Here is a 20,338-nt window from a genome sequence, read left to right on the forward strand (position 1 = left end):
TCCCATGTATTAGAATCTTCCTTTTTTGCTCCACCAGACTTGGAACATTTTTTCTTACATTATTTTCCATCTGTACAAGCTATCCCTCATGAGACTTAGTTAAATTTGATCAGTGTTCTCAGACTGCAAAACCTTGACAATCCGAAATGCTGTAAAACCTTTCATGGCAGCTGTTCCTGCTGGGAAAGGACTGCTTTGTTTTAGCAAGATTTTCCCGATTTTTTATTGGACTTCCCCAGAAGACACTTGCTGACGAAGGCAGAGTAGGTCTCTGCTGTTGGCCCCCGGCCTGCATTTCTGAAACCTTCCAGTGCGATGGCTACTGGCTTGTCAGCTTATCCCACCGACCCTCTCCAAACCGAAACCCAGGCATGGGAAGGTGTTTTGTGTCACCCCAGCAGTTCAAATTGGACTGCTCCAATTCCAGACGGCTGGAAAACGCAGCGGACCGAAAAAAAAAGGGCCTCGAAGGCGTAAACTCCCCTTAAAAAACACCACAGACACAGGTAAAATGTCACCTGGCCACAGCTCTGCCTGTCAGTGGGGACGACAAGAAGGAAGCACGGGATGACCGGGCACAGGGCAGAGATTAACGACAACGATGGCGCCGGCGCCCCAAGCTGCGGGCCCGTGACCCGGCGGCAGGCTGCTAGGGAAAGCGTGGCGGCCGGGCAGACGGACAGACCGCGGGACGACCCGGACACGGCAGTGAAACCCCACCGTCCCCTCACGGGCTCCATCCCGCCCTCTCCGCCTCCCCGCCCTCTCCCTCCTCCCCTCGCCGGCGGAGTCCTCCAGCCTTCCCGGCGTGCCCCGCGCTCACCATAGAGCCCCGGGCCGGCCCCGCCGCTCGCTCTCCTTCCCTCGCTCGCACCGTGCGTGCGGAGGCGGCGCGGCCGCGGCGACATGGCGGGCGTGGGGCAGGCGGGCAGCGCTGCCGCCGAGGCGGAGAAGCACCTGAACGGCGAGCTGCCGCCGGAGCCCGAGGACAAGGACGGCGCGGCGGGGCTCGGCGGGGAGGATGGTGCCAAGAAGAAGCGCAAGAAGAAGAAGAAGGGCAAAGCGGGCCTCGCGGGTAGGGGCCGGGCCGGGCCGGGCCGGGCCGCGCCGCGCCACGCCGGGACCCGCCGCTGACAGGCCGGCGGGGCGGCCTGAGGGGGCCGCGACCGGGCAGAGCGGGGCCTCGTACGCGGCAGCGGGCGGCTGCGGGTGGGCGAAGGGCCCTGCCCTGCCATGCGGGGCGCGGGTGGGGTGATGATGGGCGCCGCCGAGGCCGCTGTGGGGGTTCAGGGGGGTCCCCTCGGCGAGGAGAGAGGGGGCTGCCCTTCAGCGCCCGGGAGAGGGAAGCGCTCCCTGCGCCGGTGTGCGCTGGAGGAGCCACCCCTTCCCTCATCCCCTCCTGTGCCCTGAGGGGGGGGAAAGGCGTAAGCACAGTGCTGCTGTGAAAGTCATCCCGCATGATGGAGTCTCTGTACCTCTCCCAAGTTCTCGGAGAGAGCCGGAGCAAGTCTGGGCAAATAGTGTGAAGGAGCTATGGTTTGGGTTTGTTGTAGCAGGCTAGCGGTTAGTGATGATGGTGCTGTGCGTTTATAATTATCTACTTCACGCCCATATTATCTCGCAAGAGCAGGCTGCTGCTATGGCAAGAAGAATTAGTTACTCTGGCAGAAAAAAAAAAAGTAGTCAGAAGCGTCTGCACAATCCTGCCTTTATACACAAGTTTCGGTAACGCTGCCTGTCACTGTAATGACCTACCGTCTTACACATTGGAGGGACTTTAAAAAAAAAAAAGGCATCATGTGCTCTGGTATCTGTAGGATGGGTACCACATGATATTTCTGTAAGGTTTCAGAGACTGTTTTTTAGTAGCTATCCTTTTACTGTAAGTCGTACTTTAATTTTACAAACAGGACAAGAAACGGATAAAGAAATGGAAGGTACTCTTGATGACGTAGCAAAACAATTGGATAAACAAGCACTGGAGGAGAAGGAAAAAGATGATGATGATGAAGGCAAGTGTAACTTACCTTTTGTCTTGATATTTCCAGTTTCAACTTCTTCCTAGCTCATTTTAACAAACCTTTACAGATGCCTTTTGGGTTTGTTTGTTTTTTTTTTTTCTTTGCTTGGGAGAGCAGAGATGCAACTATATATAACCTTTACTTTTTGGCCAACATTTTAGCTGTCACACATGCATGTATATGTAAAATAACAGGGATATTAAAGTATCTTGTTTTCAAGGATCTTCTTACTGCAAGGAAATGTTTAGTTTAAGATAAGGTAACCTATAAATCATTCTCACTTGCATTACTGTGGTCAATAGAAATTTATGTTCCAAATTATGTCCCTTATTCTTGGCTTAGAACAAAAAAATACGGCAAAAACTTTAAGGAAGCATTTTAATTAATAGAGTATCTTAGAGCCTTTACTAGTAACTTGAAACCTGTTCATCTGTAGTCCTAATGTTTCATTAAAACTGAGTCGGGGAGAGACTAATACACAAGCAAGGCATACACCTTGTGTGTTGTTTGTGCTGCGCAGCTGATGTTCCAAGTACATACCTTGAAAGCGTCCAGTATTGAAATCCAGGCTGGATGCATCTTTTCTGTAGGAATATCAGATAAAAATGCTGTATTTCCTTTGTTTTGATGAGTGGTTCTCAGTTGAAGTGGACCTTTAAGAAAATACATTTCTTAAGTTGGTCATTTAGTTTCCTTCTTGTGAATTAGCATTTAAAGTTGGCTCAGCACCCTAAAATGTTTCTTATGGGTTTGCTTAGAAACCTTCTTTGTTGGCTGTTGCTGAAATTCATCATTCCAGAATTTAATTTAATAAATTAGATGTAGAAGTTTAAAGAAGTGAAATAAGTATGCTGGGATATATAAAATTAGAAATAAATTGATCTTTGAACATTACTAATCTATATATAACATCCAGTCTTATGCCGTTACTTTCCGTAGAAGTATATTCTGACGGATTATTTGTTTTAGAGTATATATTTCAGGTTACGGAGTTGAAAGATAATTAATACTCTATATGCTTTACCCTCTGTGCAGCTAAATTAAGAAGTATTGAGAAGGACAGTGAAAACTTTTATACAATGAAAAAAATTATTTGAAAATTATTAGAACAGTTATAGTTCCATCTCAGGATAAATAACATTGTTAGGTGCAGATCAAGTGCTATGTTCTTTTATGCTTTTTACAATATTAGCAATTAGTATTACAGTATTAGAAAGTATATTAAAAAAATGAAGTGATACTGTCACTGAAATAATAACCTTCGTTTTTTCCATGTATTAGACTTGGATGTGTTTATAGAAAAACAACAGTATTTTTGCAGAAAACTAAAAATTGCTGTAAGTTTTTTGAAGACAACTGTGCGTTCTTCCTTGTGCTGATTCTCACCACTTGCCGTTTTGGTTGTGGAGTGTCAGAGGTGTTGCTTAAGACATGGTGCTGCATTAGATTAAAACCAATAAAATGTCCATGCACTCCACTTCCCCCTTGGCCCCCCCGCCCTTTTTTTTCCTTTATAAGCCCATAACTGAGCGGCCTCAGAAATGAGGCTGTGCACCTTTTGAAATCTGGGAGAGATGAAGAAGTGCTCTTCAGGTTTCCATTGCAGTGTTAAAGCATGCTGTTAGATAACATTTTTACATGCTACTAGGCAAAGTTATTAAACAACTATACCAAAATGGCATAAGGTTGGGCTTCAGTTTTGCAAAGATCTTAAATTGCTTTTCTGGTGAAATTTTTTTTTTTTTTTTTTTTTTCCATTACCGGCTAAATAACCTGAAGACAAGCAGTGTGTTGGTCACATGCAGTAGTTGTGTTTCTGGCAGCACAGTTAGTCTGCAGCAGTCTTCAAGGACGTGAAAGCGCAGGCCCTGTTAGTTTGGCTTGCAGGTGGCAGATTCACGTGCAGTGATGTATGAAAAAGCCACAATAAGCAGATAGCAACAAGGCAACATTTAAGAAATGCTGTACTTTTTTTTTTTTTTTTTTTTTTTTTTTTTTTTTTTTTTCTCAGTTCTGGCCTAGCATTTGAAAAAAATAAAAACAAACCACTTCAAAAGTTACTTGGTGAATGAACTGGAGTCACATCTAATTAATTTCTTGGTGAATGGTTTGAGCACGGCTCAAGCTCAAGAGAAGTGTGTTAAAGTTACCACATTGTAAAGAAATGTATATGTGTTATTAAGGATTTTTGGCTGCCTCTGAAATATGGATTGATGGAGAATCTGGTAGACAGGGCTACATTGTAGTTACAAAGTATTTACACTTCTTTTACAAAAACTTAAATTGAGATACTTTATGCTAAAATGAACTGGGGAGGGGCAGGGTGACACTTTCCTGTAATTTGCCCCAGCTGCAGGATTGCAGCAGTTGCTCTGGCATAAAAATGCAGATGACACAGACCATCATGAGAGGCTTGAAATCTAGTGACTGGTTAAACCAGTCACTCTTTTGGTTTGGTTTTGGTTTTAAATAAATGAACAAATACAATTTTCTCTATAAATGCATTAAAAATGGCAGTGCTTTGACTTAATTATAAAAGTTCTTTCAATTTTACTTTTCACTTTAGATGAAAATAAATGTTTAAATGTAGATGACTAGCACTTACCCATTTTGAAATAAACTTGTGGTTGGGTCCAGAGCGTTTAGTAAGATCGTATCACATTAGATAGTTACTTCATTGTGTATGAAGTAACTAAGCATTAGGTGTAGCCAAACGTAAAGTCCATGCACAGGGTTGTTGTTAACTTCCAAATGTGACTGTAACATGGAGTGGCTGATTCTTGGTGCTTCCACGCTGTACTCTCTGTAAACCTCCCACTGGTACATCCCACGCGCAGTGGTTTTGCTCGGTGCTTGTTGTGACTTTCCCTGTTATCTCCAGATTAAACTCATCATGACCTAAGTGCTGTCTTCTCTACTTGTTTGCATTTTTTATCTTTCCAGATGCGTTAAGTTCCTTTAGCTGAAGCATCAGAAGATGGGTTTGAAGCAGTAGTTCCTAGCTCTTCTGTTGGCTGTTGTCTCTAATACAGTTCTTACTCATGCTCTCTTCCAACCCCAGGCATCTCTTTGGGTGAATTGAAAATAGAGGAATTTGGAAGTAGGATTTTCTGAAAATTTTCCCTGAGTTTTTTTTTTTTTCTCTGTTTGGCAATATGTTTAAGTCATCAACTTTAGAAGGTACCTTCTTAGGACTGTGTTTGGTGTAGAAACTGAAAATGCCAATGCTTTGGTGGCAGCTTCTAGCTGTCTTCTTTTAATCCATTAAATTCTGCTGTGAACAAGTGTCTCCAGATAGTCCAAATGGTTTTGTGTCTCGTTCAGAATTCTTTGGTTCTTTAAGTTTATTTTATGTTCATCTGAGCGCTTTCTTTCCTGTAGATGGAGAGGGTGAAGGAGATGGAGCAACAGGGAAAAAGAAGAAGAAGAAGAAAAAGAAGAGAGGAGGTAGGTATCAAGCACGAAAATAAAGACAGACTGCATGAATATTTGGTTAAGCACATGTAAGTGCTGTTCTTGGCAGTTGAAACAAATTTTAGGGTGCAGTTTGGGTTTGTAGGCTTAATTCTGACTGAGCTTTCTTTTTTTCTGGTATCCCCGAATGCCACCTTGAGCATTGGCCAAATAAAGTCATATGAGGGCATTGTGATATGGTGATTTCTTGGTAAAAGCCCAAATTCTAGTAAGGGGATCTTAAATAACTTGAGCCATTTAACTTTTATGGCTGAAATAAGATACTTAGTATTTCCAGTGTACCATATGCAAAACTTTCTTAAATTATACTCAACAGCTAAGGTCCAGACAGATCCACCTTCTATTCCAATATGTGATCTGTTTCCCAGCAACGTATTCCCAAAGGGAGAAGAATGTGAATATCCACCAACACAAGATGGGTGAGTGTCTTAAGCTTAAAAAATAAATGCTGTCATCTGAACGTGCTGAGTTGCAAAACTGTTAATGTGCAACTAAAGGGACAAAGTGAATTCTGGATCCTTTAAGAACTTCATGAGTAGAAGTCTTCAGGCCTGAAATGTTCCTCCTTCCCTGTCCTTTTAGTTAAGGTATAGCCTGTATGAGCAGAATTGTCATCAGAGAGGGGACCTTGAGACCCAGGGGACCAGCAGAATTTCAACAGGCGACTTGTAAAAAAAATATGGTCTGAATTAGAACTGAGTGAAGGTTTAAAATTTAGGGAGGTGAGATGCTGTTATGCAGCAGTTTTAAGGGCATCTAGATGTCACCTTCTTGTTTTACTTATTTTTTTTGTAGAGTCAGGTCAATTTCAGAGTGTGAGGCAGTTTAGTTCAAAAGCCTAGGTGGTATATTCTGCACTTCATGTTTCTTTGTTTGTATGAGTGTATAGTTATTATAACCTAAGCTGTTCTTTATAATTCATAGGGAATAATGTACAATTCTACTAAAGTCGCAACAGCTTCTAGTGGCTTACTGGAACAAAGATCCGCATCCTTATGTTTTCAGAGTGCTACTGTTTCCTTATGCTTTGGTAGGAACTAGGATATACCAGCTTGACTGAGTTTCCTGATTTTTTTCCTACATGAAGTGTTGTGGAAGGTCATGTTTTACTTGCTGTAGTGGGGGCAAAATCAGCCTGAATTGCATGAAACTCTGAATGAAAAGACCAAGTATTACTGAAAACTTCTCAGTAAATTTTGAATCAAAACTCTGAAAAAATAGGCTAAACCAAAGAGGAGAAGAATAGTTAAATATTTGTATTTCTGAAAGCATTGTTTAGTTTTCAGTTACTTTTTTTTTCTTGAGAATCAAATTACTTGGAAACATGTATTGGTTGTTTAAAGTCAATGCCTGTTTCTCATAGAGCACAAGCAATGTAGATAAGAGTCTAGTACATCCTATAAATTGTATTCAGATATTCACAGATAATAGGGTTTCACTTGTATGAGATTAAAATTTGGTTTTGAGGAAGTCTTTTCTTTTTAATGACTTCAAATTGATCACAAGGTATGTTCATATTTATTTATAAATGCCCTGTTTGTATGCACAATATTGGCATGGTAATGGAGGACTTTCGGACAGGCTGATCCAGGAGTGATTCTTTCATGCTTGAAACTTAAGTGTTTGTCTGTATATGCTGCGTTCAGAAGGACATGATTTAAGCAATCCAGGAAATCAGATTATAAACCTCTTAAGCATGCTCATAGTTTATTAACAAAAGGTACAGTATTTTTACAGCTCTGTTACATATCCAGCTATTGAAGATCAAATGTTTTACTGTGGGTTTCCTACTATTCATTTGAAAAGAAAAAAAACACAGCAAAACCAAAACACCTTTTCTAGTGGAATTTAAGTGGAGCATCTTTTCGTACAAAGAGTGTTCTGCTGTGGAAAAAGAATATATTCTTCTAAGGAATCTGAAATAGTTTCTTATGTAATTTGCTTAAGCACATATATGCTTAATTTTGTTCCTTATGGTGCTACTTTAGCATTTCCTAATGTAAGCAGCTACTTAAATTTGTAGCTGATGTGAATGCCAGGATATTTACTATTCTGAATAATAGTTTCATTTTATATGTTGATGAAGTGGTTTTGTGCTACTTTTCTTAATTCATGCTAAGGTCAGTAAGGTTTTGTCTTTGATTTTTTTTTTTTTTTTTTAAGAGTTGCACTTCTATTCTTAACTCTTGATGTCACATGCTTTCTAAAGTTATGTCTCATCAACCTAGAACTGTGTATTTTGTGCGGGAATGTGAGCTAGAAGTGGATATAATTCAATTTTCAGGGGAAAAAAAGCAGAGAATCAATTACTATACAGACAACATAATAACAGCTTTGATATATTTATATCTTGGGTATTTAGTTCTGTTTGAAGGCTTGTGGTTTTTTTTTTTGTTTTGTTGAAGACACCTGAATTTGAAATGATGTGACAGGGAGGGCAAAAAAGCTATAAGCAGTATTTCATGATATACTGATTTTATTTAAGTGGGATTGAGGAATTCTTGTCTCCGCCTGCTTGTTTCTGCCCCTCTGGATTAAAATAATCTGGGGGAGTTATTTTCTGGAATTCTTATTTTTGGTCACTAAAATCTGCACAGGACAATCCTACAAAGATTTGTACTAGTGAAAGCTGGGGGCTGTGAACTGGAGTGAAAAGATGGGAACAAATGACTTGGAGCAAGAGGTGAACTTCTTAAGCCAACTTTTATGTGGTAGCCAGCGCATTAGGAAACTGTCCTTGGAAAAGCTTGTTAGCTCATGTACCTGTCAGAGAACTTGATGTTTGGTGTGACTTTTATCTGATCAATTGATTTTTCATATGTCCTAAAGTGCTTAGGCCCAAGCAGGATTTCTTGTCACCATCTTTCCTGAGCTCACAGGTGGCAATGGTGCAGCTTTGGCAGCAGAATGCTTTAGGTCTGATACAGTATTTCTAAATGTAGAGGCTGTTTTGTCACTCAGTTGTCTGGCATGGAGTGACTATATACTGAAATACAGTAGGACAGAGCAAGGATGGCTTCCTGCCAGATTGCTGGAATTTGCACTTAAGGCCGTGACTGATGTCAAGGCAGCTGCCCAGACTCTGTCAGCAGCTCTTGCTACCAGAAGGTGTTCCCTGCTGGAATTCAGGGCAGTCTGAAAGTGCCTCTCCCCACTGTTTTTCTGCACTGCACCTTTTCTGTCTTCCTGTGCTGTGACTACTGTGCTGGCAGTAGTCCAAATTCCAGGTGGAGTAAGGGGGCTCAGGTGTTGCCACCTGTTGCTTCTTTTTTTTCTTTTTTTTTCTTTCTTGTGGTGTTTGCCAGTGTTAAGGCAAATTCAAAGAGCAGTATGAGTGATGCTTGCTGTTAGAGCAAGAAAACTGCTCAGAAAAGTAAGCATGGGATTTCTCCTTTGCACTACTGTTACTTTATCTGAAAAGGAGCAAGAAGTTCAAGGGAAACAAGCAAAAAGGTATAAAAAAAATTTGGATCCTCTGGTCATCCTGAGAAAAAATTTATGGAATGGCCTGTTATCCTTCTTAATCTTTTTAACTCTGCTTTAGGATTGCAGGCCTCATAACATTGTATAAATACTGAGTTTAATATGCAGCAAAACTGCAGGGCATAGTCTCTTGGCTCACTCATACCAGTTTTTTGGCTGTGAAGGAAACTTTTAGAGTGGAGCTGATTTGTATGTCTGTGAAATGCCTAAGTAGCTACATTTTAAGATTTCAAAAAGTAATACTTTAACTCTGCATGTTCATTTGTTTGCTTAGAATCAGCTCACGTACGTAAAGGTAGAAGGTGATTTCTAAATTCGGAAATATTGGTGAGGTTCAGCATCTTTGGTCCATCTTGTCCATCATTCCTTTTTTCTTTACGACCTACCTACCAGGTTGCGCAGCTATGTGTTGTTTTTAGTAGTATTTGTCCTGCACAGCATGTATGGAGCTCTTTGAGTTATCACTAGGGTTTTTTGTGTCCCTACACGACTCCAGCTTCACCATTTGAAGGATATTTCTACTTTGTAGTGAGAAGAGTAGTCTTAGTTAAGTTCTGACAGTTGCTGGAGTGTTTGCATTCTTGGAACTTAAGTTGTATGATTTCTTGCATAATAAAAAACATATTCAAAACTAATCTTATATTTAGTCTTGTATTGAAAATTATTCTTGTGTTTGTTCTATGAACCTACCAGAGAGCCAAAAGGAATGGTATTCTCCTGGAACAAATGTTAATTCACCATCCAGCATATTTAGAAAGTAGCTTCCTGGCATGTGTCATAGTTACTATGCGCTGTGTTAGGTGTTATTACCTAAATATTCTGAGGATAAGCAAAAGTAATACTGGAATTGCGAGCTCTTAAATTTTGAAGGACCTTGTTGTCTCTGTGTCAGTAAAAGTTTCTGGGCCAAGTAGCTACAGTACAGTGCTGAGATTCCTCTCCATACAGGAAGAGCACTGTCTGAGTGGTAAGATTGTGCAAAAAATGAACTTTTTGCATGAGCAGAGCATGTTACAGTGATTTGCCCTGCTAAACTCAAGGTAGAATTGCTGGCATTGATATGAATTTTACACACCTTTTTGGTCTTTTTGAAAAGTATTATGCGTCCTGCAAGCACGCTGCTGCTCTGGGCTTTTGTGAGAGTTGGGGGGTAAGGCTTTTGAAAATGAAAGAGAATAATACAGTTCATTAGCTGAGTTAAGTTCCTGTATATACGTAATTATTTTTTTCTGCAATTTTACTGCCTTTCACAGGTGCCAGTCTGTGGTGTTTGATAGATTTTTATAGACTTCCTTTAATCTGAAAATGTTATAAATCAGAATCTTTTCTGTTGCACAGGGGAATGTAGACTTGACTGGTTAATAAACACTTTGCAGGCTTTAGACAGAAGATGTAATGGCTACTGTGATTATAGTAACTTTTCATGACATGCTTTATTTATTTTGAAGGCGAACTGCTGCTTGGAGAATAACTAGTGAAGAAAAGAAAGCACTAGACCAAGCCAGTGAGGAAATCTGGAATGATTTTCGGGAGGCTGCAGAAGCACACAGACAAGTGAGGAAATATGTTATGAGCTGGATAAAACCTGGAATGACAATGATAGAAATCTGGTGAGGACATAGGTCTTCTCAAGGACCTCTGCTGTAGATTTTTCTTCTTTCTCCAGAGGGGGAGGGATTTAGTCTCAATTTTATGCGTTTAATTCACTGTGTCACAAGTGTTGGGGGGGATTTCTGTTTGAAGTACACAACCAGTGTGCCCATTTACTTCCTTTAAGTTTCCTCTTACAACATATTCTTAGCTTAGGTAGCTTTACAGGGCCTGGGATCATACTAAATTTCAAACTAAACTTTCAGTTATGTTGAGCGAGCACATTCTTGATTTTAATGTTCAGTGCCCAGCCAGTCCTCCACATAAATTCAGCAGTGGTGCTGCGAGAAGCAGCAATAGCGGTACTAAATGTCCTGGCTTTTCTCAGAATTTTCAGTGAAATGCTGTGTGGATGAGCAATGCAGGTGCCGTCTGAGGCTGGGAGTGGGCAAAGAAGCATAAAACCAGCAAGGCTGTGTGCTAAGTCCAGGGCAGGAAGATTCTGTCTGTATGTAGTCTTCACTGACTGATGTTTCTGGAGAAACACAATGTTTCTTTGTGTTACTCTCAGTTGACTATAAATAACTAAGCAAATTGATTAAGATAAACATGAGTTTGAGTAAGGAAAAGTTTAAAGAAATAATTAGCCTGGACTGATTCTCTTGACTCTGCCAACTATTCCTTTTTCTGTCCTTCAGTTTGCCTAAAGTGAATGTCTGCTGTCCAAGTACTGCACAGATCCAGGACAGTTTAACTTCCAAAATCAGGTGCTTTCAGCCTGGTATGACTGAGGACTGTGCTGATAAGAGTAGGGTAGTAAGAAAGCTAATCCCAGCTGATTCCCAAGGTAACTGCAAGGATAATAGAAAGAAATTATATACCATCAAGGAAAGTAGAAGAAAGACAGCTGCCTTAATAATCACTAATCTGTCTTAAACAAATCTGTCAGATTGAATGACATAGTTTGACTGTTACAGTTATAAGCAATAATTTTCTCAAAACATGACTTTTCTTCCTGAAGTACCTCAGGTTATGGGGACTTGCCTATTAAAATAAGCGCTCTTCTTTTTCCAGATTGCTCTTAGTGAGGAACTTTCTTAAATAAAGTCAGCGTATGGTCCACTGATGAGAGCTGCAGTTTACATAATTCCCTGCTACTATAGGAGCATGCACTGGTGGACATGTTATCTGTAGCGTTCCAGTAGCTAACACCTTGAGAGTAGACAAGAACCAAGAACAAATGCTGGTCTCATAAGGTTTTATTTTATCACGATTATTGCTTAAGTTAAAAAAAAAAAAATACTATTATCCTTCTTTAATTAGAATTCTTTTAAAATAAATGAGAGGATTATACTATTGCCTTCTATCGCCTTTTTTCTTCTTCCTTTTTTTTTTTTTTTTTTTTCTTTTAAATCCCAGTAATTGTAAAGAATGCATTTAACTTGCCTAAACTTTCGTTGTATAACTTCTGCTGCTCAGGAAGAATGGATTAAATGTAGTTTGTAAAGGATGAGTATTTCAGATTTAGAGTAAAAACACTGGTGAGGTACTCGATTTTGCCCAAGAAAGAGTAGAAGAAACAACACAAGAACTGAAGATGGTTATGTTGTCCTTATGTTTTCCAGGCCAGAGTCTCCTCCTAGTTAGCATACCAGTAGTTTAAGATTTCAAATTAAAACATTTGCTTGAATATTTTTCTGAGGTTTTGTTCTTGCATTGATTTATTTGAAGTCGTCATAAGAAATATTAATGATAACTGTTCTTTTTTTTTCTTCTCCCTCCCTTCTGCCTTTTAGTGAAAAACTAGAAGACTGCTCACGTAAGCTGATAAAGGAAAATGGTTTAAATGCAGGTCTTGCGTTTCCTACTGGGTGCTCTCTGAATAACTGTGCCGCCCATTACACTCCCAATGCTGGAGATCCAACAGTCCTGCAGTACGATGATATTTGCAAAATAGATTTTGGGACACATATTAGTGGTTAGTTTTCATCTATGAATTAAAATTTTGAGAGCATTCTTCAGTGCAAAGACTGTGAAGCTAATTAACTTCTGCTGATTTCAGGTCGTATTATTGACTGTGCTTTTACAGTCACATTCAATCCAAAATATGACAGACTATTAGAAGCTGTAAAGGATGCCACAAATACTGGAATAAAGGTATGATTGTTATGTGAGTCACTTACCAAGTCTTTTACAGTAAACTTTGCAATTATTTTCCATTTATATTTTCAATTTCTTTTCAGTGTGCTGGAATAGATGTACGTCTCTGTGATGTTGGGGAGGCCATACAAGAAGTTATGGAGTCTTACGAGGTTGAAATTGATGGCAAAACATACCAAGGCAAGTTCTTTTCTTTAGATAACGATAGTTGTTCTTAGAGTATATACATTTGTACAAATATTGATTTATTTGTATCATATTGAAAAGACCTATTGAAAAGATCTAGAAGTATGGTATGAGTGACTTGCATAAATACGTGTTTCTGTCTAGATGGCCATTCCTCTGGAGGAATGTTCATGGCTTATCCTTCCAAGTACTGTATCTTTGTAACAGTTAAGATTAAGGCTAAACAACTGTTTCAGAATGTACCAATGATTTGATACTTGCTGTTTGGTTTTGGTAATAAACTTTGGTTACTGTTGGAGTTGCTAGTCTTTAATAATGAAGTTTTGATAGAGTTTATAAAACTAACCTGGTGGAGTTGTACAAGATGTGTGTCTTGGCTGGAATTTGTACAAGATGTGTGGACAGTTTTGGTTTTAGATCCCCTGCAATATGAAAAGTGACTGTTGTACTTTCAGCATGGGCTAACAAACCACATTGCTTTGAAGGGTTTAACATGTTAGGAAATTGCCTGTAATATTAATGTTTTTTTCAAAAGTGAAACCAATTCGCAATTTGAATGGACACTCGATTGGGCCATATAGGATACATGCTGGAAAAACGGTGCCCATTGTGAAAGGAGGAGAAGCCACAAGAATGGAGGTAAATGGAGTTCTTAAATCCTTCTGTTAAGTTTTCCCAGCTGTCACAGCAAGGATATTTCATGTGCAATCCTAATATGTAGTATTTGTGATTCTGGTGGATAATAGCAGCAGAGGAAAAACTTTACTGTACTTTGTAGTGTTCCTGTAAAGGAGTGATCACTCTTATTTAGTTTCAGTGGCTTCTCCATTTAGCCCTGGAGTGTTCTGGTATCTAATACTTTCTGCATCTGAAGCCTTGGAACCTTGCTGGTGCCTTTTTTTTTTTTTTTTTTTTTTTTTTTTTTAAATAAAAAAAACCCCTAACTAAACAACAACCAAAAAAAACTCCTTGAAATCTGAATGATCTTAGTGATGGTCATGGAAACTCTTGCATATTTATTTCTCAATGTGTATATGTTATTTAAATGTAGTGTTGGAATGTGGCACTTAGGAACAGGGAAAAGGACAATAATTGAGATTTTGGGATGAACTTGAGGGACTAGAGTTTTCCTGAAAGATGTTTGGACTTGCCAGTCATTCATACTTTCCTTGTTTGTTCACTCTGTAATTAAAAAGACAAAATAACAATCTTCTTTTGCTCAGGTAGTTCTTGAGAAATATTTCTGTAGTGTTGTAGCTTTGGATGACTTTTTGCAAGTACAGTGAGATACGATATCTTTCTTGAAAAGCTTCCAAGTGCACTTTTTCTTTGCAGATACAAAATAATCAAGCATATTTCTAGTTAATGTGAGAGGCTAGATGAAAGGTGTTTGAATAGTGTTTTGGAGCAGGGGAGGAGAAATCACTGTATGTGATGTGGCAAAGAAAAGTCGGAAAGGCAGTGTTAAAATACATAACGTGAGATTTAGCCACCATTTCAATGTCAGCTTGTGTTCTAACAAGATAAGATGACTTACTTAAAAGATTGGGAATGAGAGAAGCTTTTAATTTCACTCTAAGCCTGATCACTGATCAGCAATGATCACCAATAAGCCTATCAGAGTAAGTAAGATTTGAAAGAGCTGAATAGAGACAGATGTGGTCTGGACAGGATTGTTTTTTGAGGTAGACTCACTCTCATCACCCAAAACTTGTATCTTGTGAGCAAAAAGACAAAGTTTCAACTATCATCTACAGGAGTGTGCAAAGGCATTGAAGAGTCTTGGAAAAGGAAGGCAGAAAAAGCTTTTGTGCTCTTCTTGGTTTAGCTTAGTGAACGTTTAGGTCTTGTATATCATCCATCATCAGTATATTACTAGTATAAAACTTAAGTGCTCTTTAGGTAAATCTTACTTAAAGATTTCAGTGTTTAGAGATTGTTTTAATTGAATATCCAGACCCTGGGGAGAAGATATTTTTTAATTTCTTCAGCTTCTGTAGGTTACTTAGGACACAGTTCTACATCATTAAAGGCAGGGAGTTTTGCCAATGAAGGATGTGGAGCATAGCCAAGCTCTTGCTGTACTGTGCTAAGTATAGTCCCCAACTGCAATCCTTTGAGTTTTTTGTGATGGAGAGAAATATAGCCTCTGACGATCCTTATTCTGAAAAAGTGGGTGTGAAATGCATTTTTTTTTTATGGCATTGTGTGAGGATTTTTGTAATTCTGTGTTTTGTTTTTTTTTTCTTAAATGGAAATCAGTTGACTATTCAGGGGCATCTTTAAGAGTTTGTCCTCAGTTTGAAGTCTGTGTTACTGCTTTTCATATGGCTTCTTATTTTTGGGTTGTGACTTTCAAAGTAGTTTAATAAACTGAAAAACCCAGCTCCAGCTGTCTGTTAATGTTTGATGCCCTGTCTTGTTAAGTCTCTTTCACAGTCCTGCCATTAAGGATATGTGAATACACTTGGCAGAAATGAGTTTATATAATGGCATTTCAGTATATTCTTGGCTAGAATTTTGATAATGCCCTTGCAGATATATATCACCTTCATTTCTTGAAGAAATTCATCTTGTGGAGTGGAAATGAGCAGGTTAAGGTTTTATACTAGCAGCTGTTACCAGAAAATTCTTGCAGAAATTGGGCAGAAAGTTCTTCAGTGCAGTAAGTCCCTGTAATCAACATCTATTCGCTATATCTAAACTATCTGTTTCCTAGGACTTCTATCTGAATGGCAAAGGAGAATTAATTCCAGTTAGCAAATGTTTTGCAGCAGAATGTAGTTTCTTAGCAATATTAGATGTATGCTTTGACAATATTTTAACTGCAATGACTTTGAGAAATTGTGACTAGAAACATGCTGATATTTATGGCTTGAAACAAATAAAATGGTACTAACATAAATGGCTGATGATCTGGAGATGTCTGTAACTTTACTGTGTGAAATCTCCATATTGAATTTTTTTTCTACATTGATTTGGTGATTGAATCTATTCACATGTAATTACTTGCATTCAGAAGTTGTTATACAGAGATTGTTATATCAGAATGGCCCAGTGTCACGTATTTTCATATTGCAACATGTTCCCTTTTTGTTTTCTCCTTAGGAAGGTGAAGTATATGCGATAGAAACCTTTGGTAGCACAGGAAAAGGTGTTGTTCATGACGATATGGAGTGTTCTCATTATATGAAGAACTTTGATGTCGGGCATGTGCCAATAAGGTTGGATTTTTTTTGTTGTTGTTGTTTTTTGTTGGTATATTGTGCTAGAGCTAGCACTCTCTTAGGGTTCAAATTTGATACAGTGGCAGTTCTTCACTAATTAATAAGGCTGTCAGTGGATTCAAAGGGTGGTATTAGCAATGTTCTTGTTATGAAATATGCTCTGATTGTAAGTCTGGAACAACACGGAATTATCTCAAAGAATCTGGGAATGGAGAAAATACATGATTATGTCTTCAGAGATCTAGATTGTCTTTTAACTTCCTATCACTTGTAATTTTAAAAATAATTAATAATATATTGATTATATTTGTATATTAAATGCATCTCTTTCTTTTTAACCAACATCTATATTATGGTTGTGTGCCACAAGCTTTGTCTTAGTGCTGTTCCCAGAATATATCAAGCTATTCATATAATCTGCTTTGTTTGTATGGATATTTTATTGTTTTTAAGTATATTCCTATAAAATGAAAAATTTTATTCATATATATATATCGTAAGAAGTATGAATAAAAAGCTTATAGAGTCATTGGCTTTAGAAGTAAAACTTCAGAGTCTCAAACCACCAATTTTATGCCTAAATTAGCTCAGATTATTAACCGGTTTGGATCGGGAAGAATTCTGGTTTTCTTTATAAAGTGAATCATCCTATTATTACTTAAGAGAACGGTTCCTGTCGGAGCATTGAGTTTTCCGTGGGTAGTCAGGTGCAGGTATGCTCACAATCTAACTTCCCTTATTTGAAATGAATGCCCAGTGTGTTTGGCAGCTTTCAGGTTTGTTTTGAAGGATATCTTTTTGCAGGAGAATGCACTTTCTTTTGTGAACAGAATGCCTGATTGATGTAGAAAGACTGAGCAGTCTTAAAATACTTTGAAATCTTTTCTTAATTGGTGTGTTTTATTTCTGTAGTGAACATTTGCTGGTGATACCTCTTTCTTCTCAAACATGTTCTTTTTTTTTTTTCCTTCAGGCTTCCAAGAGCAAAACACTTGCTAAATGTTATCAATGAAAACTTTGGTACTCTCGCCTTCTGCCGCAGATGGCTAGATCGCCTGGGAGAGAGTAAATACCTAATGGCACTGAAGAACCTGTGCGACTTGGGTATAGTGGATCCATATCCTCCCTTGTGCGACATCAAAGGCTCATACACAGCACAGTTTGAGCACACTATACTGTTGCGCCCAACGTGCAAGGAGGTTGTCAGCAGAGGAGATGACTACTAAACTCAAGGCCACCTCAGCACCTTTATACTCTAGGCTTTGTTGGAACATACTCTACTAGAATTAATTTGCAACATATTGTCTGTTTTAACGGTGGACTGATGTTAATACTTTCCATATTTGGGAAGGAAGGAATTTAATCAAAGGCAAGTCTTCTAATGTAACTAACCAAGGAAAAAGCTTTCAGGCCTTTAGAAATATTTCAAAAGTTACTTATTTTTTCTGTTCAGGGAAATACGTGCTATGAAGCTCAATTTTTAGTTTGGAATGAGTTATACATTTTGTTTTGAACATTTGAGAAAAGATGCTTTTCAGATATTTATATTACCATATTCCTACTTGAATGCTTTGAATGACTACACCTGATTTCTGCGCCCAAGTCCTCTACGATATTGCCTTTTAAACTTCCTGGAATCCATTTTGTAAAAAATAAAGACAAATTTTCAGATCTAAAAATATATATACTTTTTAGAAGTCTGGTTATGATTCTGGTCAGGAGTCTGCTGGGAAACAGCTCTATTAAATATTTTACAAACTTGATTTGACATTTCTTGTCTTGAAACTGGACCTGTCTTACCCTTAATATGAAGCTGCCTTTTAGTGCTTATTTAAATAGTCTTGTCCGTGCTGGGGTACAGAGCAGGAAGTCATCCGCTCTTTGCAGGACAGAATGTGACTTCAGTAGAGATGCTTGGTGTGATTTGTTTTTGAGAGAGTGCCAGTCTTCAGCTTAGACTTTAGCTTTGTTTGGAATACGTCACTCGCATTTTGTGCTCTCTGTTGCTGTTATCAGCAATGTGAAACTTTGGGCCGAAGTCAACCGTGAATATTACATATCCTGACGTATTCTTTGCCATTGGCATGCCCTTTTACATGGAGTAATTTTTTTTTCTCTGTATGATTCCCAGTCCCTTTTAAGTACACATTATGTTGGACAAGCTGTAGGGACAAGAAGGTTAATTTATTCTGGAGTGTAGAAAGTTTTTCCATGCAGGCAAACTAGTCTGGAGTATGTGATGTTTTCTTGACATGAGAGGTCAGTATCTGTCTTCCCACTGCAGGGAGTGTGACTGGTGAATCTCTTTTGTAAAGGTGAATTAAATCCCACGGCTCTCCCTGCGTAGATGCCATATGTCTTCCAGTGCTGTGTATTTAGCTTATGACTTGCATATTAAAATTTTACATGGTTACTGGTAACAAAACCAGCAGTTTCTTTAATAGGTCAATAACAGGGCCTTAAACTCCTTGGGAAACAGACACTTCACCTGCTCCTTTACAGTGACAGCATGTGTTTATTTATAGAGGAGTTCTTTTGAATTTAGAAATGGAAATTCTTTCCCCTTCTGTCTTTGGGTAAAAGCTGCAGTTTGTCCTTTAAAACTCCAGTATGTGAGCTGCAGTTCAGAGGGGAGCAGTGTCATATACTACCTACAGTTTAAAAATAATAGACATCGATGGGGCTTTTCCTGTTTGTAAGTATTATTTAAACTTAGCAGTGCTTGTAGAAACAGATTTAGTAGGCTACTGAAATGTGTATTCCCGTTGTTGCTGCTTGGGAGTCCTGGCATCCCAGCAATGAATTTTAAGTAATTTATGCAGCTGTGTGGGCATGTCTCTCAGCTTCCAAACAAACAGTAGCCTGTGTGCGCGGTTGTGCGTTGCAGAGTAAAACTGGCACTTGACAGGATCTGTGATGAACGGGCTAGAGTTAATGGTTTCCAGCTCACTTACCCTATTTTTATAATGAGCCTGGTTACTACAAATTCTGCTAGAAACAAGTGAGACACATCTACTTCAGTTCTCAGCCTCTTACCCACTAATTCCAGACTTTTCTCTCTAGAAAGATGGTCTATTAGTAGTAACTTGGTGACATCTGACACTATACAGCTTCAGGCTTTTTTTTCTCTTCACTGATGGTTGCTTCCGCAAACACTTAGTATTGCAGATCAATGATTGTTTTCCTCCCTTTGTCTTTACTTTAACCTGAACATAATTGGAGGATCCAGAGTAGCAGAGCTACTTTGGACTATGGCTTATTCTTTTAACTTTTTAACTGCTAACTCAGATATGGAAGCTGATAATGATGCATAACAGGTTGTAGAGGAGACGCCTCAGAAAAATACTTGCGGAACATCATGATTATTTGTTGCCAGTACGTTTAATTGGGTTTGTCTGGATACATGCTTCCTGTGCTGCAGACACTCCTGCATTTACATCTGTCAGCGTAGAAGGCAAGCCATATTTCCACCTCCTCCTTGCACCTTGCATTTGGAAAAAAAAAATAAATTCCTCTACTGCTTTCATGCTCTTAGGCTGCCTTTTCCTGTTGCTGGAAGTGTAGTTATAAAGTTCTGACTGTGCTGTCTTGTCACTTGACAAAATCAAAAGTTCATGAAAGACTTTTGAGCCAGATACTGAAGTCTGTCTTCCTCAAATAACCAGCAGATGGGAATAATCTTGTTTCTTGAGCACGTGCAGCACCAGAAATGGTAATAATTTTTGTAGAGAGTACACTTATTAGAGCTGCCAAAGTAGAGAGTTCAGAACCTACTTGGCAGGGTTTTTCCTTGAGACATACAAGTCATTAGAGAACGTAGAGCTGGAGGACCTCATGAGCTGTCCTTTTGATGAAGGTATGGCCTAAGATTTTCCTGACCAGGAAACTAATTTTAGCCTCAAACAACATTCTTCTCTTAGATGTGGGGTTTGGGTTTGGCTTGTATTCTTCCCCTGTCTTTTGATCACCTGCCTGAGTAAGTCTTCAGTGTGAATAAGTCTGTTACTTTCATGGAGCTTGTACTGGTTTTCTGACTAAAATAGCAAAGTCACTTTGTCTTGTGTTTGTTTCTAACGAAATGCTGCTTGCATTAGCAGCACCCTAATGCAGTGCACGTGCTCGCTGTGAGCAGCAGACGATGTCAGTTTGCAGGAGTCTTTCCCAGGTTGTTGAAATGTTTAAAGCCTGCCTCCTCTA

The 20,338-nt window shown here is 39.0% G+C and overlaps 1 protein-coding gene across 1 annotated transcript; it reads left to right on the top strand.

The window, feature by feature from the left end:
- The first annotated feature begins 837 nt into the window (after positions 1-837).
- METAP2 (methionyl aminopeptidase 2) lies at positions 838-17,904 on the top strand. Its single transcript, XM_086750525.1, has 11 exons — positions 838-1,075; positions 1,911-2,012; positions 5,403-5,468; positions 5,812-5,914; positions 10,427-10,588; positions 12,365-12,546; positions 12,631-12,725; positions 12,812-12,908; positions 13,450-13,553; positions 16,023-16,138; positions 17,115-17,904. Exons 1-11 carry the CDS (start codon positions 907-909, stop codon positions 17,365-17,367), a joined length of 1,449 nt encoding a protein of 482 aa, XP_086606651.1. The 5' UTR covers positions 838-906; the 3' UTR covers positions 17,368-17,904.
- Positions 17,905-20,338: the final 2,434 nt, after the last annotated feature.

The sequence above is a fragment of the Chlamydotis macqueenii genome, chromosome 1, assembly GCF_036417535.1.
Source record: "Chlamydotis macqueenii isolate bChlMac1 chromosome 1, bChlMac1.mat, whole genome shotgun sequence".
Lineage (NCBI taxonomy): Eukaryota > Metazoa > Chordata > Aves > Otidiformes > Otididae > Chlamydotis > Chlamydotis macqueenii.